The 26,512-nt window shown below is 37.8% G+C and overlaps 1 protein-coding gene and 1 long non-coding RNA gene across 3 annotated transcripts; one reads left to right on the plus strand and one right to left on the minus strand.

Moving 5' to 3' along the window:
* Positions 1–2,582: 2,582 nt before the first annotated feature.
* ap1m1 (adaptor related protein complex 1 subunit mu 1) lies at positions 2,583–18,654 on the plus strand. The gene is made up of 12 exons (XM_015017061.1): positions 2,583–2,798; positions 3,979–4,135; positions 4,269–4,336; positions 4,445–4,575; positions 6,996–7,143; positions 7,342–7,468; positions 7,820–7,962; positions 9,562–9,633; positions 9,914–10,072; positions 10,330–10,455; positions 17,415–17,490; positions 17,894–18,654. The coding sequence occupies exons 1-12, from the start codon at positions 2,757–2,759 to the stop codon at positions 17,914–17,916; spliced, it is 1,272 nt and encodes a 423-aa protein (XP_014872547.1). The 5' UTR covers positions 2,583–2,756; the 3' UTR covers positions 17,917–18,654.
* On the minus strand, positions 9,613–10,410 carry LOC106936217 (uncharacterized). 2 transcript variants are annotated; one of them, XR_001422082.1, is made up of 3 exons: positions 10,320–10,410; positions 9,993–10,070; positions 9,613–9,706 (listed from the first exon to the last, which is right to left on the minus strand). It is a non-coding gene; the product is annotated as an uncharacterized LOC106936217 (long non-coding RNA). The 2 variants fall into 2 exon arrangements; XR_001422081.1 differs by having other exon boundaries at positions 10,296–10,382.
* Positions 18,655–26,512: the final 7,858 nt, after the last annotated feature.

Raw genomic sequence — 26,512 nt, forward strand, 5'->3', positions numbered from 1 at the left:
ATGTGGCCCCCTAGACTCGGAATTACAACAATAAGTCCTTCCAGTTTTTCACAAATCTGCAAAATTCACACAAAATCAAATCAACAAATCTCCACTTTTTTTTTTTATTTTACTGAAAATTTTCTCAAAATTGGTCAAAAACATTGAGTTTTTGACCTGCTGCCTTCAGCCTCAACTTGACGTCAAGCTGTAGCTCATAATTTATATGGTGAATAATAAAAAGTCACATTTAACATCATACATTAGCACAAACATTGTAAAAATTCCTGACAAACATTTCTAAATTGGCACCACAAAATGTGCAATTTTGATTACAAAAAAAAACAACAACACTAAAGCAATAACAAAATCCTGAAGGAACAGCTATTTATTTATATTTTAACAATTTAATTGGTTTTATTAATGTATTGTGGCGCAACTGGCCCTTTAAGAACATTCATATTTTTCTATATGGCCCAAAATGAAATTGAGTTTGACACCGCTGTTTTAGACCTTCATAGCATCAAATAAAAGATTATATAAAACGTTTTATTGGCAAAAGAAAGAAACTGTTTTCACTTTTTCTGATAGGTGATGTGATCACTCTCATGATGAATTTGATGGCCTTTAAAAGTTCAAACACACGTTCCAGCATCTTGGTTTTCCGAATACATCAGAAAACGACATGCACTGCAGCAAATACTTTATTCAGTCTTTTATTTACACTAATACATAAAGCCTCTTGCAGAGTAACCGGAAGGGAAGAGCACAGAGAGAGAAACAAATAGAGACAGAGTGAATCAGAAGAGGAGTGAGAGAAATCAGAACCCTCCCACAGGAAATCATCGCTGAGCCCCTCTTCTCCTTCTATGGTAAAAACTCCCCCAAACGCCACAGCATCGCCTTGGGAGCAGACTCACAGTCCTGCTAGGTATAAATCACAAAGCATCAGGGATGTTGGGACAGAGTTCCTCTCTGAAGAGCACAAGCTGCTGCAGTTTGTTTTCAGTGGCAGCAACATCCACATCCAGATCTGCTCACATGAACAGTTGAACTCAGACCATGTCAGGAGACGGATCATGCTCGTTTAATTTTCACAGAGTGCTGCGGCAATTCCCACATGTGACTAAGCCAGTGTAACACCTGTGTGATATCACAAGACCAGCATATTTGTCAATCAAAGTTAGCATGCCAACCTTTTTCAGCTCTGCACAAACACGTCCATGAAGAATCCGCTAGCAGACAAACGATGTGTAACTTTAGCTATGAATCATTTCTCGTGTTTTATTTACTACCACAGTAGTGACTCTACTCGTTTTGAGATCTGTAATACTATAATATGATGCTTACTGTTATATTTTGAGAGCCATTCGCTTCTACTTGAGTTTCAGAAATCCTTTTCGTCCGGATTCTCATGATGTCAGAACTTGCTGCTGAGTTTCAACTTCAGCTTTGCAGTTTAAAAGTGAAAGCTGGAAGATGAACTGCTTTGGCTTCAACAGATGCTTAATAAAATCAGAATTTACGAGGAGCAAAATTGCAAGTTTTAATCATTTGTTTTAATCAAGTTCAACTTTAAGGAAGTTCATATGAGTATTTGTTACATGATGGGTTCATACAGTACATTGCAAAAAGTCTTGATAAACTTCTCATTTTAAAAACTACAAACATTAAACATTTCATTGGAGTTTATGTGATAAAGTAACACAAAAAAGTAGCATATAATTGGTTTCAATATTTCCTATGTACAAAATATTTGAAGTGTAGCATGTTTTTGCCTGTCACCCCCTTCATTCTGATACCACTAAATTATAAAAACCTCAAGAAATTAATCAGTAAACACAGTCCAGTTTACTTTTACTTTCATTTCAGTTCACTTTCCTGTGAAGGCTTTGGATGTTTGTTAGAGAACATTAGAGAAGAAAGAAGTTTAAAAGACTAGTTTAAAGCAGAGTTAGGTAAGATAAATAATAATAATAATAATAATAATAATAATAATAATAATAATAATAATAATAATAATAATAATAATAATAATAATAATAATAATAATAATAATAATAATTTTGGAAAAAAAACATTTTTGTTTAACTATGATACACAATAGCAAGTTTATGGGAAATTAATTTTAACTAGTGTAATGTTGCTATCTTGTGGTAATCATTATGTAATTCAAGCAGCAATCCAGGGATTTTTAACTATAAATTTGAGCTTTTAGGGCTCCACTGAAGGGATCTAGTAAACAAAAATGAAAGCAAAAATCACAAAAAAACAAAAATCATTGTGTTGACTATAACTATAACTATAGTAACTATAACTATTGTTATAGTTGCTATTATGTTTTCACACTTTTTTGTTTTATTAGTCATGTGAAAAATTATAAAGAAATTATTATGCATTAGCCACAAGCAACAAGCAAAAAGATGATTTCAGTTTTAATAGAAAAACAAAGGAATAATTTAAAAATGATTCAAACATGTTTGTTAGTCCATTTTAAAAATTATATTGATAACATTTTATTTATAATTTGGAAACTTACTGAACTAATTTATATGAGCCGCTTGTTTGTTTGGTGATTGTTCTTCTTGTTCTATAGGGGGCGCTCGCTCGCAAGCTGTACTGCGGATGTCCAAAAAACGGGAAGGATCGTCTTCTTCTCAGTATTATGAATGAAAAGACAGATTTTTAAATGTTTTTATGTAAACGAGTAATATCACTTATCGATCAGTGAGGGTCATATAACGAGCTGATCTGAGCTCGTGTAAAACAGGTTCAGGATGTCGGCCAGTGCGGTATACGTGTTGGACTTAAAAGGGAAGGTAAGGTGTAGCCGAGCACTGTTGCTAAGCTAACTAGCCTAGCTAGCATGCTACATTTTTCCGTTGACAGATTATAATGTGGCTCATACCAGAGGAGACAAATGTCAGTGTGTGCCTCTTTTCTGACGTAATGTGTTTTAGCCCCAGTTAAAGGTCTAAATTTCTAAATTATGATTATGAAGTTATTCGGTTAAGACAAAAAACAATTTTAATTCTGACAATGAATCAGGTGACCAGCTGTTAGCCGCAGTGAGGATACGACACAGATGTTTCTTCTCTGTGTCCAGCGGTTCTGATGAAGCTTTAGGGACTAATGTCAAATTGTATACATTAATTTATTTTCCCACACGTTCCGCTTTTTTAAAAGTGATGTTGGACATCTAATATAGAGGACATGTTTAATACTGGCGAAACCTTTTGTTTTTTGCACAACAATGGCTAAAGGAAAAATAAAGTTTACTCTGACACAAGAAGAATATTCTCCTTGAATAAAACATATTATGCATGAATATGCGTCGTAGGGTCAGCATGTTGCTTTCATATTTTTTTTTTTTTTTTTGAAAGAGGGTTATGATTTAATCTGAAACTATCTCACTAACTTAATTGGACAGAGATGGAAAAAATTGGGCCAATATTAATATTGCTGTTATGGCTGATATGTACAGATCTTATTTATGTTTGTATATCCTTACACTTTTAACATCATTTAAAAAAATACAACCACAACCTCACAACTGATATTGTTTCTGTGCTTCAATTAAACGCCCCACGATCCTGCACTACATCACTATTTGTCACATGAGCAACCTCCTCCTTTTTCTCTCATAAAACACAAATGTCAACAGGATGGAAATAAAACAAAAACATTGATTCATCAGAGAAGTGCCGGTCAATAAGCTGAGGTTTAAAATGTATCTGTTTTACCTTTGATTGAATCTGTTCAAACTCTGGCAGGTCAGACCTGGAAGAAAACTAGAAATTGGCATCAGCCAGGAAAAGCTTGATGACGCATCTGTGTGTTGTGCAAAGACGGTTATAAGCCTCCTGGTTGTAGCAACAAAAGAATAGCCTGAATACAGATGAAAATGTACAAAGCAGAGCTCAGTATGTAGATAATTCATTCAATTCTCATCAGTGTGGTAGTCGTAGACTGAATGCTTCATCTGATGGTTTCTTTCAGGTCCTGGTGTGCCGTAATTACCGAGGAGATGTGGACATGTCTGAGATCGAGCACTTCATGACCCTCCTGATGGACAAAGAGGAGGAGGGGACGCTCTCTCCCATCCTGGCTCATGGAGGCGTCCGTTTCATGTGGATCAAACACAATAACCTTTACTGTATCCTAACTCTTTTTACTGCTCTGTTTGTGTTCAAACCTTTAGATTTAAATATTTGATTTTGCACAAGGACATTGTTGACACTGATTGTGTTTCATGGGTTTTATCGAGTCTTTAACTCGCTTGTCGTCAGTGGTTGCCACATCCAAGAAAAACGCCAGTGTGTCTCTGGTTTTCTCCTTCTTGTACAAAATTATCCAGGTATGAGAAAAGCTCTGCTAGGTTTGGTGAATAGCATCATTTTTATACATATTTCAACATAAAGGTGAACGTTTTGCAGCGTTATACGGCTACGTTTCTGTTTTTCAGGTGTTTTCAGAGTATTTCAAAGAGTTGGAGGAAGAGAGCATTAGAGACAACTTTGTCATCATATATGAGCTGATGGATGAGCTGATGGACTTTGGTTATCCCCAGACCACTGACAGCAAGATTCTGCAAGAGTAAGTTTTGATTTCTTTGATTCCTCCTAAAGCAGGTAAATAGTGATTCACTGATTAAAAGTAGAGCCGGTGAATTAGTCAGTATGCAGGTAAATAATTGCTCAAGATACCCCCATAAAGATTTTTTTTTGTCCTTGTTTTCCATCTTTACACATTTGCTAATACTGAGTCCTTGCCTGATGCTACATTTAAGTTCAGTTCAGCAGCATTCATCTTCTATGCACCACAAATCTGGAACAAACTTCTGGAAGATTGTAGAACAGCTGAAACACTGAGTTGCTTTAAATCTAGACTAAACACTCACCTGCTAAATGAAACGCTGGCCAACATTTTGATGTGTAATGATGGCACTTGGCAAAATATAATGTTTAAATTGTTAACTTTGTGTCTATGACTGTGTATTTTGTGTTTTTATGTGTATCTTCACACCCCAAAAATTTGCATGGTTGAATTTTGCAAAAAAAAACAAAAAAACAAAAAAAAAGAAAAAAAAGAAAACAACATTGAAAGGTGGAAGAGTTTCATTTTTAAGCAAACAAAAATGATCTGCACATCTTGATGGCTTCTAATGCGCTCTATGTGGCGCAGTTGCAGGGGCTTCATGATGCTCTGGGAAGAATTTTAATCTAATTGAACAATAGATTCAGGCTTCAGGTTGTATGGGAGTATCAAATTATGACTGATGTTGCAGCGGGGATCTCGATGCACCATCGATGCATCGATGTGGCGATGTTGCAGCGGGTATCTCTTTTCACTGAGGGACTTCCTCTATGCAGTGATGACTAGGTCTTTCAACAGGACTGTGCTGCATTTCACAACGCTCATTTTGCAAAACGGAGGATTGCTGCAAAGTCAGCGACACCAAGCAGGCGCCTGTGTGTCGCTACATGTTCATCCAGGAGGAGCGAGTGCTGCAAAGTCAGCAACTCGATACAATCCTTACTTAGGCTGTCCTTAGATGGAAACCTTTGACTTGAAATCTGTTTGATTTGATTTAATTGATTCTCATGTTTTGTTTTTGTGTTGAATAAATGAAATAAATTGAAACTCTTCCAGGAGAACAACCTCCCTCTTCTCGACCGTTTTACATCTTCTAATCTAAATAGATTTGTAAAACTTTTTAGGTTTCTGAATCAGTTTCTGAAACTGAAGGACTGAAGTTTCAGTCCTTTATGATGCAATCTTCACATCAAATGGAAAATGTCTCAAAATCCTCCTGGAAACACTTCCAGGCGCTTCGGCTATTCCGTACAGAAGAGTCGTTTCAGTTCTGTGTTCTTTTTACCTTTGTGTTTGAACAGCCGGAGTTTAAATGTCGTTTAAAATGAATTGCCTGCTGTGTTTGTTCTTATTTCTTGCTTCTGTTTCTTGATTTTGCTTAACTCACCACTTAGTTATTTTCCAGCTGGGCAAAAGGTGGATGTCAACAAATTAAACATAGCAAAAAATAATAGATATAAAACAGTTAAACAGCATGAGGAAATAATTAAATGGATTTTGGTTCATGATTGCTCAGAGTGTATTGCATAAAATAATTATGAACTTATAAAATTTTTTGTTTCGGGTGATTTTATTATTATTATTATTTATGAGAAACAAATATTTCAATTTACGTAATATCTGAATGCATTTTATGCATTCCTTCTTTCATAAAAATGTTTAAAGCAAATAAAAAAAACCTAAAACCATGTGCAATCAATAGAACCTAAGATAATTAATGTGTTTAAATAACTGAAACTAAAACTAGAAATAAATTACTTTAAAATATAAATGTTATTAATAATTCTTAATGCATCATTAACTTCAAGTTAAACTTCTTATATTCTTGTTTTTGACAATATTAAATATTAACACTTAACTGTTTTTACCAAACATGAAATAGTAGAGATGTCTTAAAAAAAGGCTGGTAAAATTTGATTAAATCTCTTTTTTGTGGATCAGTTCCACATATAACTCAAAATGTGTTTCTTTTAAATAGGTTAATCTGTTTATTAGGTTAATTATATATTCTGCCTATAAATATGTGTTTGTTTTTAAACAGTAAATCCATATGAGTAAGCAGATCTGTGCAAATGTGCAGATTGGCCACTAGATGTCACTAAAATCACACTCATATCTTTACCTCCTTTCTGTTTTCTGTAATCTTCCTTGCAAAGCAAAGTTTACAGTCTGCATCATGATGAGATAACAAACTTTAGCCTAACAGGAATCTGAATAAAGTAAATATGTACCAAACTAACTCTGGATTTCCCATCTCTGTTCAGGCTGAGTACAGTAATAAGTCCTTCTTTAATAGAGAGGGGAGTCTTTGTTCTCCTTTGACTGCTGGGAACATGGCAACACAGAAAGCTAATTTCCTTTTTCCAGGTTGTGTTGACATTTGTTTTTTTTTTTTTTTTTTTTTTAATTTAACCTCTCAGATACATAACCCAAGAGGGTCACAAGCTAGACACCGGCGCACCGCGACCCCCAGCCACTGTTACTAACGCTGTCTCCTGGAGGTCAGAGGGCATCAAGTACAGGAAGAACGAAGTCTTCCTGGACGTCATTGAGTCAGTGAACCTCCTGGTAGGAACTCCTTGTTTAAAAGGCCAGAGTTGCTTAAGGAGCTTCAGTAACACTGATTGTGTATTTCCTCCTTGTGTGCGTCACAACACTGAATGTCAAGCTGGTCTTGTGTTTTTATGATCTAATGAAGTGAACACTTTCTATAATCATTTATTTTTCTTTCTGACTCATTGAAGTTTTAAATCTCCTTATTTTCAGGTTAGTGCCAATGGGAATGTTTTGCGCAGTGAGATTGTTGGTTCCATTAAGATGCGCGTTTTCCTGTCTGGGATGCCTGAGCTGCGGCTGGGTCTGAACGACAAGGTTCTGTTTGAAAACACCGGACGTAAGTTCTTTACTGCAGCATCTCAATAAATTAAAATCTCATCAAAATGTACGTTTATTTCACTAATTCAAGTCTAAAAGGCACTGAATCATATGTTTTAATCGTTTTATTCCTCTTCAACTTTGATGATGATTTACAGCTAATGAAAAACAAAAGTTCTGCTTCAATGCATGAGAAACAAATAAACATTTTGGTTGTAACTTATCAAGATGCTTCCATACAAATGATACAAATCTGCTTTCAGTTAATCTCAGATAAGCATTTTTCTGGCTACTGTGACGTACCACCAACGTTTCAAAGTACAGCTCAGCGTAGACATAATTGTTCTTGATCAATATTTTTTTTGTCCAGGAGGGAAGAGCAAATCGGTAGAGCTGGAGGACGTCAAGTTTCACCAGTGTGTCCGTCTTTCTCGCTTTGAGAATGACCGCACCATCTCCTTCATTCCTCCAGATGGAGAGTTTGAGCTCATGTCTTACCGCTTGAACACTCATGTAAGTAATGCCTCAAAAGTGTTTTTTTTGTAAAGTTTTACCAAGTCAAACAAGAAAGCATTATCTCCAGATTCTTCCAGATTTCATCTGCTTTCCACTGGTCTGATTATTTTTTTAACACCGGGCGTTTTGATTGCAGGGCATTTAGATATTTTATTTCTGACTTTTCATTACACATGTAAAAGTGTCACTAGGGATGATACTGAAACCATCATTGTGCTATGATTTACTGGAGGTATAAATGTTTTCTAGATGAGCACATGAAGGCACAATGCAGGAGGTTTTCCTTTGTTAAAAGTTTATTGTGTTGAGAATCTGTAGTGCAACTCCTCGGAAAAACAATCACTGCACAGGAAACTCAGAGATTTCTTGAATGTCGCAATTCAAGGGATTTCTCGGAAAAAGAGATGACAAAAGCAAATTAAAACTCAACCCTGCTTGTCCTTCAGTTTGATTGCATGTTATTCAGACTTTTATGATGGCAGACAGTGTTTCTTAAATGTTAGCTACTTAACACGGTGTTCTCGTTCTCTTTTTCTCACGTTTGTTTGCATAATCTTCATTTCCCCGAATAGAAGCACCAGAGAGAATCAGAAACATTTAATTACTGTTTGCAAATCATAAAACCTTTAGTGGTTAATATCTAACTCGGGTAGTTGAAGCGATGATCCAGATGTCCTGCTTTAAGTCAATTTAGCAATATTTTTTTGCATCAGATTGTATCTGTTGATTCTAAAACTCTGATATTGATGTTGGAAGTGAAAAAAAGTGGATTGTTGCATCCCTGATTGGGAAAAACCTTTTAAGACAACTGAGGCTACATGCAATATTCCAATATTATGGGCTTCTAGCTGTAATATTTGGTTGAAAAATTTCAAATTTACATATGTTGAAAAAACTTTTTGATGACACTTTCGTTTTCTAAAACTTAGGGCCGTCAAACTCATTTTCATTTTGGGCTTTCTCAAAAATCTGAATGTTCTTAAAGGGCCGGTTGTGGTAGAATGTATAGATAAAACCTATTAATTTGTTAAAATGTCCATAAATAGTTGCTTCAACATTCAATAAGCGTTTCTTAAAATTAAATAATATTAAACATCTTTTCACATTTTTTTTTTTTTTTGCAATAAAAAAAAAAGATTTTGTGGTGCTAATTTCGAAATATTTGTAAGGAATGTTTCTGATATTTGCACTAATGTATGATGTTGTATCGAACACGAGCTATAACTTGATGTCAATTAAGGCTGAGGCAGCTGTCACTTAAGCCCAATGTTTTGACCATTTTTGAGAGCAATTTGCTGTAAAAATCAGAAAAAATGTGGGAATCTGTTGATTTTGTGATAATTTTGCAGGTTTGTGGAAAACTGGAGGGATTTATTGATGTAATTTGGAGTCCAGAGGGCCACATAAAAAGCAACTTGAGTTTGACACACGTGATGTAACGGTTAATCTCTATTTTCTAGTGTAATTTTCGGTGTAGTAAAGGGAAATATCCACTAGATGGCGTCTGTGACTCACTAATTAAACTATCAAGCCCTTGAAAGAAGCTCTGAAACCATCTGTTTGTAAATATTTAATCCTGATTATATGGTCTGGCAGGTGAAGCCCCTGATCTGGATCGAGTCTGTCATCGAGAAGCACTCTCACAGCCGGATCGAGTACATGATAAAGGTACGATGCTTTCTCAGCAACATGGATTAACTGCTGTCATCTGCACTGCTGCTGCACCCTGGTCTCATGGTTCCTGTAAAAACACAAACAATAACAAGAAAAGGTTCGGTTGTAAAGGCCGGTCTAAAGTGCGTTCACGTGCATTGCGAGCTATACTGACTCATGGATCTTGTAAAGAATGAAACTCCTGACTGCATAATTCTTATGTCAAGCTACATTTAAGTCCCTGCTCAGGCAGCGCGTTGTTTTAAACTCGCCCTGCCTGTTCTTCCTCTCTCAGGCGAAGAGCCAGTTCAAGAGGCGCTCCACTGCCAACAACGTGGAGATTCACATTCCTGTGCCAACGGACGCTGACTCACCCAAGTTCAAGACCACAGTGGGCAGCGTGAAGTGGGTGCCCGAGAACAGCGAGATCGTCTGGTCAATCAAGTCTTTCCCTGTGAGCACAAAACGTGACTTAGTAGTTTCACAGTGACGGTTTACAAACAACTAAAGGCTGTTTTTTGTTAAATTCAGCTCCTAATCCAGCTTTTGTTATGTAATATCCTTGTTTTTCCATGCGTTTATTTGTAGCTCTGCTGTTATGGACAACAAATATGTGTTAGTATTATTCAGTGGAAAGTAACATTAAAAATAATCCAGTTATAATCACGCATCATTACGTTGTGCTAAAAAGCTTGTCGCACCCTGTGGCAGGGAGGAAAGGAGTACTTGATGCGGGCGCACTTCGGGTTGCCGAGCGTTGAGGCTGAGGACAAAGAGGGGAAACCACCAATCAGTGTCAAGTTTGAAATCCCGTACTTCACCACCTCAGGGATCCAGGTAGGCTTAGCACACATCTGACCCCTGTCGAGCAGTAATCCCACAAACATTTCTCTTAAACCTGAGCAGAAAAGTTCAAAACATTCTCTTAACCTGCTCAGTCAACCGTACGGAGTTTATTGTTCATGTTGTTGCTGATTCAAACATAGTGCATGTTCGGATCCAGCAGCGTCATTCTAGCTTTAGGCCAGAGGGGGCAGCGCAGGAGCACTTTTAAACCGTCTCTGTGCTAAAGTAAACTTGTAGAGAAGTCAAGTGCTCATCAACCTGAACTTGGCCCTCTGGTTTGATCATAATGACAGCACGATAAACCGTCATTTCTAGAACCAGGCTGGTAGATTAATAGGATTTTGATTGTAATTTCCATGCAACAGCGAGACGTTAATGTTTATATTTCAGGTTTCCCCTCATGCTGACCACAGACTGACACACGTGTTACGTTTACTGTATGATTACAGTTGTCCTGTGATTATACGTGTGGCACCACAACACCAAATTACGCTTTCCCATGTCCTGGTCAGGGGAGGAAATGATACTTGGCGTCATTTGAGAATATTATATCATATGTGAACCTCTGGATAATTACATTCCCAGTTTTATGTTTGTCGGATGCATTTCTTTTAGTCTGGAATGCTTCATGCCTTATCACAGGCTTTAAAACTTTTTATTATTGTTGCTTAAAACGGTTCTCCCAATCCCAGAACAGAATGAAAAGCTAAAGATCCTAATTTATAAATTGGAACAAACTGACAATACAACAAACACAAATCACATTATTGAGATATTGTATAACTTTATTAATCCCCAATGGAGATAATTATAGTTGACATAGCAGCCTAAGAAATAACAAAATAAATATTTTTTTCATTTTTTTACTAGCTCCACCTCTTACAACTCGTTTTCTTCATGTTGATCAGCTTAACAGGAAACTTTTACTTAATAAAGTTTGACTTCCTGCTTCCCTGATGTTTTAGCATGAGATGGCCGCTCTTCAAAGTAGGAAGGACAACAGTAGATACCATTAGCCTGAAGAAAATTTGAGTTAAAACTTATCTAAACTTACCCACATCTACAGTCAGAGCAGTAACTAATTTAAAATAAACTCTGTAACTGTGACAAGCAAGGTTAGACAAAGACCTGAGTTTATCTCACCAACTCACACAGCATAGAGGATCTGTACAGTTAGTAATATTTAAAAAATGCACTTTGTCTGCTGGTAAATGTTTAATCCTGTTTGTTAAAAGCAGATATGAATGAGCTGAAAGCACTCTGACTCCAGATCAGCTGCTTGTATTTCAGTAACCAACCAACTCTGGTTATTTTGGTGTGAGGGCTGAGTGCTCCAGTAACAAAGCAAGCATTCACATTATATCTAAACATTCAGTTTCTAAACTCGCCTCAATAACAAGCTGCATATTTTTGGCAATGAGTTCTAGAATAAACCTGCAGTTAATACCTCCAGGCTGATGTCGGACCTTCATCATGCTCACAGAGTCGCGTTTATGCCCCAACTTTAAGTGCTGTTTTCTGTATGAATCATTAAACGAGCCAAAAGGTCACATTTTCCAGCTTCCTCACATTTCCCATTTTCCTCAGTAAAATGTTATTAAGTTGCTCGGTTATTATGCAGCCCACTCGGAAACAAGACGCTCAGTCCAAAGATAATTGATATGCATGATAAGTTGTAATGTGAGTTGTTGTGATTTTTCATAGTTAGCCAAATGAGCTGCAATGATTTACCGATAATTCTCTATTCGTCTTGTAAATGCTTGCATGAACAGAGCGACCTTAAAGGCGGGTTTTCACTTGTTTCGCCTTAATTCTGCAGTAAATGAACTAAATCCCTTCAAGTCTTTACTAAATTAAAAATAATGCAGAAGACAATAAGATGCTTACATTGTGAAAGCAAATCGTTTTTCTCAATTTGATCCAAAAATCCTAAGAGTGCAAAGTCATACATTGCCAATGGCCAGTGCCATCTCTGCTCTGATGAACTTCTGACTTGCTCATCTGCGCTGTTGTGGTGGATCCTCTTTTGTGGTTTTCTACAAACCTTGATGACTTGTATTCAAACACATGAGGGTTTCCTGTTCGCTTCAATCTGGACACACCCTACAAGTGTTATTGCCGCAGCTTTGAGAACAAGGCAACCTTTAACTGTAAGTTGGTTTGAATTTTCTCAGATCAACAGTTTTTTTTTTTTTTTTTTTCAGTGTTTACTACACCAGAGTCTTCCTGACCTTAAAGTTACCTGAAGAATCAAACAAATATAGAGTGGAAAAAGTCGTACATTTTCCATTCTCATCTAGAAGTAGAAAATTGGTTTGGCTGTGAAATTTTTTTTTAACAGCTGTAAAATAAAAAGACCGTCTTGCTTCTGCAAACTATCGAACTTCCTGAAAGGAAGCCACCTGTAAAGGTCGGTTTATGTATGCCACACAACACCCAAACGATTTTTTTCTAACGTGTTTCAACCACTAACTCCCCCTCTTTTTTTTTTTTTTTTTTTTTTTAAATACCCCTTGAACTTTTTAACATTTTGTCACATTACAACAACAAATTTCAGTGCATTTTAATACAGTTTAATGTGATAAGTACAAATTCCAGAATAATGCGTCATTTGTGACGGCAGCATTTGAAGTAGCTATGCTATACTAGTTATTTTTGACGCATCCATTCTATATTAGTTCTATTCATTTTGCTGATTAGCATCTCAAATGCTCAAATCAAGCTTTCCCCCAGAAAACTTGCTGGGAGCGCTCGGGCAGTCATTCATCCAGCGGTCCGTCATGTTTTGAGTTAAAAAATGTTTAAAGTTGACCGGAAATTTGAAAATATCATTTGACAATTATGTGTTATTGAAAGATTGGAAGATTAATATCTAAATACCAACTATAAAGTCTTAAAAAATGCAAACATTTTTTTAAAATTGAGTAAATAAGCAACGTTTAGCCTGGTGGGGGCACAAGTAAAGCCCGGTGGCCCGCCAGGCTTATAAAACACTGGGGGAAACTCTGCTCAAATAATACCTGAACTATGACCCCAAATCCCAGAAGTTGAAAAAGAGGCTTTATGAATGAAGAGGAAGTCCAAATAGTCTCTTGAGATCCCCGACTAAAAAAGTATTTCTAACTACACGGCCAGACAGAGACTTAAAGGGGAGCGGCAAAAGCAAATGAGGTGGATTAGCACAGCCTGCCGACAACTGATGATGTCATCCAGGACATGTTGGTGTAGAATATTGTCTCTGTTACCTCCATATTTAACTGTTAGCATGTCATAGCAGTCAGACTGTCTACAGACAGATTTCAGTCAGAGGCCTCTTTAGATTCACTGCAAGACAACGACTTTTCAAAGATGGTTTAATGATAGAAGTTGCGAAAGTTTTGCTCTTTTATGGCTAAATTGAATGAAATTGCGGCTTAATTAAAAAGCCAAATAAAACATGATAAATGTTCTCCAGAAAACACGACCGATCATTTGTATTGAGTCCCTCTTTTCTAAATAGGAGCTCTGTTCTTTTCACACCCAGAGACTGAAATTTTTGCACATTCTCTGAGCAGCACAGCTCAAGCTGAATCTGATTTGATCAAGAATTTTAAGGTCTGAACTTTGACAGGGCCATTTTAACACACACATGCATGGATGCAAACCGCTTAGCTACACATTTACATATGTCCTGTTTAAGAAAAGAGAAACAAATCTATTAAAATCAGATTTGGTGTGAAAAAATAAGAGATTTTATTTTGAAACCATGTCGTCCAACTCCTAAAAGAGCTATATCCTTTTTTTTCCACTTCACAGTTATCAGATAAACTAATAAAACACATCAAAGGTTGTGATTGAATCATAATATGTGAAAAATGTCAAGAAGTATTATTTCCTAAATGATCTGAGAGTTTTTCCTGTTGAATTTGTCAGTTGAGATAAGAGTCGTAAAGAAGCAGCTTTATCCTCCACAGTCCCACTGCGGCTCTGCTTTTTGCAACCAAAATCAATTTTTTTTCCCATGCCAGAACTGATGGCTCATCATCCATTTTCAAAAACAACCTACCAAGATCCCAGTTCCCATCAGACTCCTGTGTGAAGCGTGCAACCTTCCCCTTATTACAGGGCGACTGCAGACTGGGTCGCAGGCTCTAATGCAGCCAAGTGACACCACTCTCTACGTGTGAGAAGAGGCCGTGAAGTTTAATTAGACGCATGTAAATATCAAAGCATGAGAAAGTTTCTCTTAACTCCACCACTAAGTGTAGGGGAGCGCACATGTGAAGCATGTATGATGCAAGCAGCTCCACCTTATACATTTAACTGGAAAACCATGTAACCCCACACGTTGGTCTGGTGGAAATAAGAGCGTGTTTTTGAATGTAGGTGAGAGAACTCAAACAAGTTGGCAGATGTGTTTTTTTTTCCTTCTCTCTTTCCTTGCTGGCCATGCCATCTACAAGCAGCCTGATAAATCCAGACCACACATGCAGTCTGTACTTACCAAACGATATACTACAAACATCCTCCTGTTCCCTTCTCATCTTACGAAGCCATAATGATATTTTATGGAGGTTTTGCTGACTGCGTGCCCACGGCCAGGCCGGGACGAGCGTTTGGCTGCGGGATGCGAGGAAGAACTGCTGCGCCGGCAGACTCGGCGATCCCGCGTCTGCGTGTTTTGTCGTCATGTCTTCGGTGACCACGGCGCTCGCTCTGACCTCACAGAGAGCAGAGGAAGGTAATAACAAGGCGGCCGGTGCCGTGGCCTTCCTTCCCAGGGCTCTGATTCACAAATTCCTGCGCCGTCTGTCCCAGTTTCAGCTGGGAACAGCCAAGACGACGGGGAGGTTATCACGTCAGATTGCAACTTTCTGCTTTCTTTTATTTTTTTTTTCTCCTGCTGAATGTTAAGTGTGAGAATGTTTTGACAGCAGGAGCTCATTGAAGCATGAAAGATGTCCTGGGTATGGGCGTTGTAGGCCTGCTTTGCATAAACACACACAAAAATCATTAAAGCGATTCATTGAGTCAACTAAAGCAATACTTCAGTAAAACTACAGAATCTTTAAGTTTCCTTTACGGTTTTATTTCCCCATCTGATGGGGAAAAAACGTTCTGCAATCCAGTTCAATAGCGCTAAGACTGCTCGGGTACTTTTAGCATTTATTCTCGACATTCAGCTCTGTGGTAACACCAGGCAGCTGAAATATCGGTTATCTTGTGAAAGTTGTAGCTTATTTGTGCTGATGTGCATTTTTTTTCCTCACAGGCATCACACAAAAAACTACAGTTATGTAAATTAACATAGTGTGTCCCTTGAAAGCTGCTTCCTTCTTTTCGTGTGACTCACACTACTTCTTCCTCATCAACAACACGACTCCTACTACAGCCTGCTGCTCGGCACAAGCTTACAGGTGCAGACAGCGTTTGATGTGAGACGCTTACAGCTTCAGGCGGAATAATCTCAGATCAGCATCGGTTTGACTCGGCCAATGGGAATTTAACAAATGTTTTGAAAAAGTACCCTTGAACTGTCACCATCTCATTTTATACCACAACATTCAACGTGTTTCATTGGGAATTTACATGCAAAGTAGTGCATGGTTGCAAATTGAAAAGAAAATTAAATGTGAATTTCTCAAATTCTGAAATGTGTGGCATGTTATTTGTTCACCTCTCTTTACTGTGATCCTTCCAAATAAGATCCAGTAATCAAATTATAGTTCATTTCTGATGCAGACCACAAAAAGGGAACTCTGGTTCATCTAAAAACTCCAATGAAATCTGGTGCTGTTTGAATTCAGATGTGAACGCTAAGCGGACCAGAGACCGTTCCAAAAGCAGAAAGCGGACTACAGCGGAGGGCATTCTGGGTAAATGCAGCCAAAACAAATGAGAGAGTCTACTGCTAGCAGGTGAACAGACTAGTGGTCTTTTACCAAAAAGAAAAGAGAGGCTTTGGTGTCGTTTACTTCAGTGGTTGCTTGTGTAGCACCACCACAGGCAAGAAGAGGACAGGCTTTTCAAAGGGTTTGGTTCGTTTCACGCAGTGCAGTGGGAAAGCAAACCGCACCAGCTGAAAATGTAACAAATGTTGCAAGTTTAGTCCCTTATAAAACTGAATCTACCAGACTGTCAGGCATTGATACCCAAAGATGTAATTTCAGTCGTAAAGAGAATCCATCTGTGTGTAATTTATTCCCAGCATTAATTAATGTATTGGTTATGTAAATTAGTTATCTAATTTTGGTTGATAAAATAGATATCCGTTTTAAATATTTAAATTATCTTCCAGTTCCAGTTTTAAAATTTTTTGGTCTTTGAGAGGGCGAACTTGCAATAACATTCCATTAACAATACATTGCTAGGAAATGGTCTCAGAACAACAATATTATTATTTATGGGACAATTTATCATCCAACAAAATATGTTTTCATGACAGGCCCATTGCTGAATGCTGAATTCATATGCAGGCCACACTTTTCCTCTTTTTGCCTATATTTATAATGAAAATAGGGAAGCTGTCTTATTCTTTTCATTTTACTGTCTGTTGTTGGCCTACCATATTCTGTTCAAGTCAAGTCAAAGTGCATTGTGGATAGATGATAAAATAAATAACATAAAACAAAAGAAATTGGCAGTAAAATACCAAGAAAATAAGACGAATAAAAGCCAAGACATACTCAATTTCAGTAGCAGCAATTTCTCCAAAATTATTGCACTACATTGAGTCTTGGAGTACAGCAGGTAGGAAAACTTCACCAGACAATGTTGATGTCGAATCTAACAGGCATTGTCTAAAAAATGTAGATATAATTTAGTTTGGTTGATCAGTAACCAAACCAGGAGATCAGCAGCTCTGGCTCAAAACTTATAAATGTGTCTGAAATGTTGCTTTCAGCTGCTCTAGTTTGACTTTTTCCTCCAGATATATATATATATATTTTTTTCTCTCTGTGGTCCTGCAGGTGCGTTACCTGAAGATCATAGAGAAGAGCGGCTACCAGGCGCTGCCGTGGGTGCGCTACATCACCCAGAACGGAGGTAGGTCACGGGTTTATCTGCAACTGTGCAAAGTGCCCATATGTGCAGGTATTAGGCAACTGTTGCCCAATGCTGTGCAATGTGGTGGGAACTAACCTTGCAGAGAAGCAGTTCTATGAAAAGGGGATACAGAGCAGAACATGAGGCAATGTGGCAACGCCCTGCCAAATGTGAGAAAGTGAGCTTTATTTTCTCGAGCTTCCCCCTGCTCATCATCGTGAGATTACCAGAGTTGCACATGTTGGGCTTGTGGCTAATATCGCCACTAATTGCCAAACATCCTCCTCTCATTTCCTTCGTATTTCATCCAATCCAGGGTGGAAAGCATCAGCTGCTGATTTTCTCTCGGATTCCCTACTTTTCATTTGCACATTTGATTAAGTCTCGTCAATTTCCTCCACAGATTACCAGCTCCGGACCCAGTAGGCACGTGGGCAGGTGGAAGTCAAGACAGGGTGGAGTCGAGGCGCTAATGCGCTGAGGAAGGCAGGTGGCAGTCAGGAGATAAGAGGACTGTCAGTATTTACTTTAGTTGTATAGCTCTCAATTCGTTAAACCTCTATCCATTCACGATCAATGCAATTATTAGAAGGAGGCTTGGGTTAGGCGAGCTTCAGAAACGTGATTATGTTACTGTTGATTGGATCTGGAAATGATGGAGATCGAGGAAAGCAGGAAGAATGTTTACATCCACTTACACGCCGCAGAGCTACAATCTGTCGCAGCGGGTCAGACAGTTGTTACAATTCCCATGTAAAGTTACTGTAATCATCCGTACAACGGCCACTCAGTTACAGTATGTGTTCTTTGTATGAAGCTGCTTTGTTTTGCCACAATTCCTTGTCATTTTGTTCATTTTTTGTATATATTTGTTACATGTTAATGAACTCAGTGTTATTAGTTACAGAACTGTAAATTTAAAGCAAAACATTTTGTATTATGAGCTGCATGGGATGCCATAGATACATGCCAAAACATCGCCTTCACGTGTTTTATTTTTGTTCGTCCGCTTTGACTCCACAAATTTATTATTATTGCAAAAGATACTAAAAACATTGATTATAGGCTCCACAGGAAGCACCCTGACACCTGCTTTCCTTTTCTCTGTCTGTAACCACGCTGTTTTCTGTCATTAAATGTATATTTAGAGAAAACTGTTCCATCATCTGCTCGCGTCATTTCTTGCGTGACATCACTGCAGTGGATGGTTTAATGGAGGGGGAAAAACTCTGTTTAGAAAAACAGAGAAGTGGGGGCACCATGGATGGTTTCTTTCCATCTCATCCAAGTGGAAAAAAAACGCCCAACAGTGCAACTTTTAATACTCAGAGCCGCGTAATATTGTTAGCAGGTAAGTGTTATTCCTCCGTAAACACACAGGAAAACTGGAAAGGATGTGAGTCAAGCTGCGGGCAACAGTCGGAGACGTGTTGGAGTGAAAAACGCAGGACGGATGAGCACAGACTAGTTATTGTTTGCACTGGGAGAGCATGAGGTCATTGCTTTAAGTTTGTCCTGCATGAGGATGCAGACATTCTTTAATAAATATGAGTCAGAATGAGCTGGTGCTGAAGACTGTGTGTCTGTCACAGAGACTAAATAATAAACTACATTAATCTTCATAAATGAGTATTATGATCTAAAAATATCTTTTTTTAAAATGCTTTAGCGATATTTGCTACATAAATGTAGATTATAGCATATCAATAAGGATTACTCTTCAGTAAATTAACACTTTGAATATTAGAAAAATCAGTATTACATTTATTATGATATCCATTTATTAACGATTAACAAAAACTAAAGATATTAGGCAAACTACCTAAGTTTTAGAAGAATTAATGTTTAAATTAAAACAAGCCTGGGTTGTTTTAATATTTCTATATGAAACTATAGAAATGGTTTCAGATTACATGGGGAAAATGTACTTTTGGAAACAAACTGGAATTTTGAGTGACGTTCAGCACCAGGAAAATCAAACGATTGTTCTCAAGGAAGACTCCTACGTGGGAAACAAGGGGTGTTGACTTCAAAATAAAAGCACATTCAAATTTGTGGACAGAATTAACAGATGCGTTACGTTTTAGAGCGCATCTCTAAAATGTCTTACACTCTAAAATGCTTTCATACCTGACAGTCCGGTGGACTCGGTCCATCTGGGGACAAAAAGTTGCAACATTTGTTACATTTTCAGCTGGTGCGGTTCACTTTCACTCTGCACTGTGTGAAAAACCTGTTCCCCTCCTCGCCTGTGGTGGCGCTACACCAAGAACCACTGAAGCAAGCGACACAAAAAGCTCTAAAGAAATCTCGAGCGCAACTTCCTCCTTCATAAAATGTAAACAAAAATAGAGTAGCATCGGATTTTAGCACTTGTAAGATTTTCTCTTGTCTTTGGCAAAACACCATGATCCATTTCTCCTGCTAGCGCTAGCTATTTGTTTTGGTTCTATTTACCCAGAATGCCTTGCGCTATTGTTAACTTGCTGCTTTTGCGGCGTGCACACCTGCATTCAAACCAAACCAGAGTTCATTTCTGAGACTAGATTTGAAGACAGAATTGCGGTTACCTAACAGTCAGTAGATTCATGTGTTGCTCTGCCATCCTCAGTTTTTCTTGTCAAAAAACTCTTTTATTCTCATGCAACCATAGCAGAAGTGAAAGATATGATCTTGGTACATCGGGAACATAATTCTATCAAATCAGAATGTTTTATTTATCTTTCAGGGTTGTTGTTGTTGTTTTTTTACTCTCACTTAGCTGGTTTGCCAAGTCTGGAAGCAAACTTTTTAAAGCAATAACTTTCATTGTTCTAGAAATCAAGATAAAGATCAACTTGAAAACATCACAAATATGTACGGTGCGTAGGATGTCTTATCTAAAACTATAATTATCTGTTCCTGTTGGAAGTCACAAGAGTTTAGCGTAACATTGTAGTCATGGGTCAGTATGAAAAGACAAATTTCTTCCTGTAAGTAAGGAAAAAGTAGAAACACACCCTTTCAGCCAGCTGATTGACAGTTCACAGCAACCGGTGTTGCCTTATACAGAAAACTTTGGCAAACAATTCATTATGTTGGAACATGTTTGCGACTTTTATAAGGACATAGCATGAAATGCTGCATATCTGAAGCAGGACGTTAGTCATATTTTGGCAAACAGTTGATTGAAAATCCAATATGGAAGATGTTTTCTCCAGTTTGAGGTTTTGTTTGTGTTTACGTCTGGTTCACAGCCTTAATCTTCACATCTGACCCTGTGTGGGTGTCATGTTTTGTTTTTTTCTCCTGCCTGGGAGCGTTGATGTGAATGACAAGTATGATGCTGGTGAACAACTCCTACTCAGACTAGATTAGGTTTATCTCGTCTGAATCAGGTTTTCAAACGGTCTCTGGGAAAGACAACTTGAGGAAAACCTCGTAGAAAATACTTACCTGGCACGACTGGATGCCAACTTACTATGCTTAATCATTTAAGCATCTCTAACCGCTGGTCAATGTGTGCTCCCTCCCACTAACTGAGGAACGCTTCTGTGAAACTTGGCAGAGGATGTGACTACATACTATTTGGCACATGATGAGAAGGACACATTCACAGAGAAAATTCAACCTGCGGAAACCTGACATACCTCATGATTCTGAATTCCTAACAGACGCGCTGGCCACAGGTAAACACAAAAGTATGCTTAAATATTAAAGAAAAACGCATACCTTCTTTGAGTTAAGCCATAGCTTTATTACAATGTTGCTTGTATAATGCAAAGTTCTTATTTTGCATGTTTTTGTACCTCTATTTGTGTCTCTCCTGCTTCTACAAACAGTCCAACACACGGCCGTTTTTTTAAAGCGTTGTGCTGTTAATGCTTAAAAAAACATTATCTTGGCAGCAAGTTAATGTTTTTTTAGTGTATGGAAAATGAGCCACTTCACAAACCTCCCGATTGTTGAGTCACACTGAGTCAAATGGGCACTGTTACGTCATCTAGCAACCCCAGTGGAGCGCAGCTGTCACCTCGCAACTCAAGCGATTTTCCAGGACATTTGTTCCGATGGTACAATGGCTGCTGGAAAAGATGAGTGTTTGGTTGTCGACTTACCATATAGAAACCACTTGCAGCATTTGTGCTGGTTGTGCAGGAGGCTCCACTTCTGCTTATCAAAGATGTATGGTTGTATATTTGCGCTTCTGTTTCCAGTTATCTCAATGTTTACACTCATGTGAACGTAAACTTTATGTGGGGATGTATGAGGGGCAAATGAGGGACTTCCTGGTTCAGTGACTACTTTAGCTAGCTACTTAAAATATTGCATGTTTAATTTCTTGTATATAAATAAATTAATTGTGGATACTTATTTTGATTGGTACAATTAATTATACCAATCAAAACAAGTACAATTGTTTTTATTGATACTTTTGATTTGACGATTTTGGCCCAAGTAGCAAAAACTTTGGACACCCGGATCAATAACCGGGCCGCCAATAATTATCACAATTGTTATTTATTAACATGGAGTTATTTACTTATTAAATAAATGGTATGTAGAATTTACATGAATGCTTGTCATGCAGTACCAATAGAGGGAAAGTAGCAACTGTAAAATGTATTTTCAGCCATGACTTGCTGATAAATACAGTAAATGAACCTTGTCCTGCTTACAGTATAACTGCACAGTCAGATGAGCATAAACAATTCACCTTTTCCCCCTTTACTATTATTCGGTTGTCATGCCAACGCAGCACTATTGACACACATTTTATAGCGAATTCCTTGCAATGGAAAATAACTATGGTTACTCAATAGCCGAGGAACAACAGATAGACGTCTGACAGCGTGGCAGTGTCAACTTCAAACAGGTGTGCCACGAGGAACCCTGTTGTTTATCCACAACCGGAAACACGTCTCCTAGCAACCGGAGGGAATCCTCTCGTGTCTTATCAGGACTCTGATCTGTGCATGACGTCAAAACCATGTCGTTCCTCTCTCTGGCATGCGATGTGTCCCTGTAATCCTTGCGTGAAACGTCGATCCCTCTGCTTGCAAAACACAAAGAGAAGCCGGTGAGTCACCCTGAGAAAGGATCTGTAGTAAAGGTATTTCACTGAAGGTGATGGCCGGGGAGCGTCCGCCCACGTAAACCTGAAATAGTTGCTACACTGGTTGGAAAGCCTCAGCACTGCGGCTCGGTGTGTGGTCCAGCCAGCAGGCCTCCAGTACAGGAAAATTTCCATCCTCCTGTGTAGACTTTAGAACAATATTAGTCTAAAGAGCATATAGCTGAGCGTTTCAGTCTTTGAAAGCCTGCAACACAAATCACCCGGGGCACTATGTGACACCGAGTCTGGTGGTTGCGCTCACATTAGGTCAGTTACTCACACTGTCACTGGGTCAAAGTGCACATCAGGGTAAGCATTTTGGCACCACGGCTGTATTTACTTCCTTCTGCGGATCTTATTTAACAAGTGTTTTCAGTGTGTCCTTCGCCTTGGAAACTGACTCATCAACTCTGGAGTCCAAAGTCTGAAAGATCAGCAAACTACAGCCGAGCACGTACCAACCCTTCTCATTTCGCAGTCCCACACCGTGTTATTACGGAGGAGTAATGATTACCGAGCTGCGAATGTGACCCCCCAAGAGCCTCCATCATATATCAGAGGGGTCAGCGGGGAAATTAAAGGGATATAAAAGAAAAAGCTTTCACATGTCTTTTATTTTGCCCTCTTTAAAACACTGCTTTTTGTCTCCTCGGCCGTTGAGACAGGAGAAGAAACGTACTGCTCTGTCATATCCAGTCCCGATTAAATGCATCCTCCACAATTACCAAGATGTAAAAAAAAAAAAAAAAAATCAATCAAAACAAATAGATCTTTTACTACCACTACATAATCTCACATTTAAAAAAAAATAGAAAAATCCTTCCTTTAATTATTCATTGGGGTGGGGGGGGGGGGAAATTAAGAGATATTTTCCTTACAAAATCACTGGCGCCATGAATATTGGCACTGCAGCGACTCCTGTTAAACAAATGTGCCATGAAACTTAAGAAAATACTTTCAGTTGATCAGAGTGTCAGGTAACTTTAATTAGTAATTCATCACTTTCTGTTTCCTTCCAGCATATTTACAATGTCAAATAAAGGCCAGTTTCTCTAAGAGGAAACAGGACCAGTCTTTCTCTATTTATGTGTTACCTTCCTAAAATAACGGGATAAGTTAATTTTGACAAGTGATTGCGGCAACAAAAAAATAAAAAATAAAATAAAATATATATATATATATATATATATATATATATATATATATATATATATATATATATATATATATATATATAAATCACAACCTCTCTCTTTCCAAGTTAGACAAAACAAAACAAAATCACTTCAAAAAAGTGTATGTAGTATGTAAGAAATATAATTTTATTGCAATATTTTGTACTACTATAGTGAAAAATTAGTGACAATTGCTTATTTTTGGCTGTGACTGCATATCACCACAAACACAAATATTCCTATTTACAACAGGCTTCTTCGGTGTGATTTATATCGCTAAGCTGCGGTCACACATTTTCAAATTTACTGATATTTATTGATGCTCTCATGGGACAAACATATTTCCAAACATACTTGTATGACTATATTTTTAAATTTACAATGAAAAACTGAAATTAATCAAATTCTTATCATGATAAAAAAAAATAATAAATTCACGATGATTGATAAACAATACAAGTAAAAACACATTTAATTCTCTTAGGCTTTTAACCAAGAGTGAGCTATCTGTGTCTTAATGTTGCACTTATTTCTTGTTTGATATGATGGTTTTCTTAGAGTTATTTTTGTGCAGCTAAGTTGTATTTAGAAATAAAGTCGTATGGTATAAATGCCGACCTGTCGATCCTTACAGCAGACTCTGCTGATCATTTCCCAGCTGTAATCGCACCGTTTAATTGAGAGAGGCGTCGATCAGTGGTGTTGTAAAACCACTCCATTTGGCTCGCCTTAAATTCCTCATAACTCATGTCAGCGGCGAGGAGTTGTAACAGCAAGACCTTCCTTTATTTCACCCTGCATGTGGAGAAAGGTTGAGTCTTGCTGTCACATTCATATTTCATCCTGTCCTTCTTTGTTGCTCTTATGAACCGCAGCTCCAGATATTTCTCATATGTTTAGAAGCTGAAATTTTAGACCTCTAAATAAAAGTCTGACTTCATTACGCACTCTTTAAAAAAAAAAAAAAAAAATTATTATTATTCCTGGTATTCCTGGGAAACTACTTGGAAGCTATTGCGGGAGTCAAGGGAATACCAGCAGTAACAACTTACTGTCCGCTCAGCGTTTGTTTTAGTCAGTCGCCAAATGTGTCCTGCTTCAAACTCAGCGTTAAAGACAAGCGGTTTCTAAATGCGTTTAAACTCTACAGTCATATATTTGTCTTCCTGAAGGCTTCAGTGCCAGGACTTGCCCCACACACAGCTGAGGGATTATGTGAAAATAACACATCTATAATAATGGCACATCCAACCTTACTCGGGTATGAATAATGTTCTCACAACTGTCTTGTTATAGCACCGGAAACCTTGAAAAGTAAACAAAACCCTCCTAAACAAATATAGATGTGTCCGGTTAGAATGAAAAGGAAGCTGCGTCTTAGGAGAAACTTTTTTTAAAAAAAGTAAAGAGATGTCCTTCGTATAAATAGCCCGGTGCGTAATTTATGTTTTATTACAGCGGAGAAAAGGCTTTCATTCTTTTCTGTCGCTGAATGAGACCATCAAAATAAATGTGGCTTGAGGCTGCGTGGTAATCGAGAGGTCTTTTCTTCTAGCACAATGGAGGTTAAAGCCTTTTGTCTGTCGCGTCTGAGAAATGCAGGACACCTGGCTCTCTCACAGAGGTTCAAAGACACGTGAGAACTTTCTGTCTCCACACATAAATAAATAACACTGCTGCATATTTTTTAGCCTTTTAATTTTATTTCCTGACTGGTCATAGTGTCTTGTAACTTTTAATTAGGAGTCCATGACTTCCTGTTTCCCTGGAGTAAAGAAATGACTTTAAAGCTGCACTATAACTTTTATTACAAATATTTTTGTTGAAGCTGTCACTATGTTGTGGCAGTTTAATGTGAGACAGATAAAATGCAAAAAATATCCAGCTCCTCTGTTTGCCGAGAAACAACCAATGAGAGCCTGGAGGAGGGTCTTAGCGCTGTCAATCACCCTCCAACTGGTGCTTCTCATTCACCCTTCTCCCTCTCAGTTAGCATGGCCACCGATGACGGTGAATAAGTTGTTTGTCCACCATTAGAATATTTAGCAGCGCTTACATGAGGTTGATTGACAGCGCTTAGACTTTTCTCTTGGCTCTGATTTGTGATCTTTTCACAGATTTGAACAAACTGACACAACATGGCCAGAGTTTTAATAAATATTTAACAAAAACATTTTCTTATAAAAGTTTCATACTTCAGCTTTAAATTGACAGCCATTTCTCTTAGGGTCTTTTAAAATGGAAAACACAAGAATATGCCTCACATCTAAGGAAGATGTGTGGACAGGTGGTTGTGGTTTTCCATTAAATAAGAAACACTTAAAATCACAGATGAATAAGTTTATTTACGCAATAAATCATTAAAAAAAAACATGCTGCACCATCATCCTCCTACTACATCCTGTCATCTTCTTTCTCTTTTCCAAGGAAGTTGGAGGGGGATGGTGACGTAGTAACAACTGGATATTGATCATGTAACTCGTATGATGCAAAAACAAAATAAATGTTTCCATGGAGTTTTGCGTAAAATACTAATTTCAATACATCCGAAAACCCACGTCATCGTAGCCCAAAAAAGTTTTTTTTTTTTTATTTCCCTTCTTTCAATTAAGCAAATTTATTTTTGCATTTCCGATTTGCTCAATTATATGGTCGATGGAAACGCATCTAATAAGACCTCAATGTCTCTTCTGACATAATATGTGTATATTTCATGTAACTGTTTACATCAGTTGCCACCTTGACTTTTAAT

This window comes from Poecilia latipinna, unplaced genomic scaffold (genome assembly GCF_001443285.1).
Source record: "Poecilia latipinna isolate Pla-1442-1.1 unplaced genomic scaffold, P_latipinna-1.0 Scaffold75, whole genome shotgun sequence".
Classification (NCBI taxonomy): Eukaryota; Metazoa; Chordata; class Actinopteri; order Cyprinodontiformes; family Poeciliidae; genus Poecilia; species Poecilia latipinna.

What these genes read in the sequence shown, in the direction of transcription:
- ap1m1 (XM_015017061.1), top strand. Translation starts at nt 2,757, where the DNA reads ATGTCGGCCAGTGCGGTATACGTGTTGGACTTAAAAGGGAAG. An exon ending in GGATCGAGTACATGATAAAG is followed by an intron (nt 9,634 to 9,913) that starts GTACGATGCTTT and finishes TTCCTCTCTCAG; the next exon opens with GCGAAGAGCCAGTTCAAGAG. An exon ending in TCACCACCTCAGGGATCCAG is followed by an intron (nt 10,456 to 17,414) that starts GTAGGCTTAGCA and finishes GTGGTCCTGCAG; the next exon opens with GTGCGTTACCTGAAGATCAT.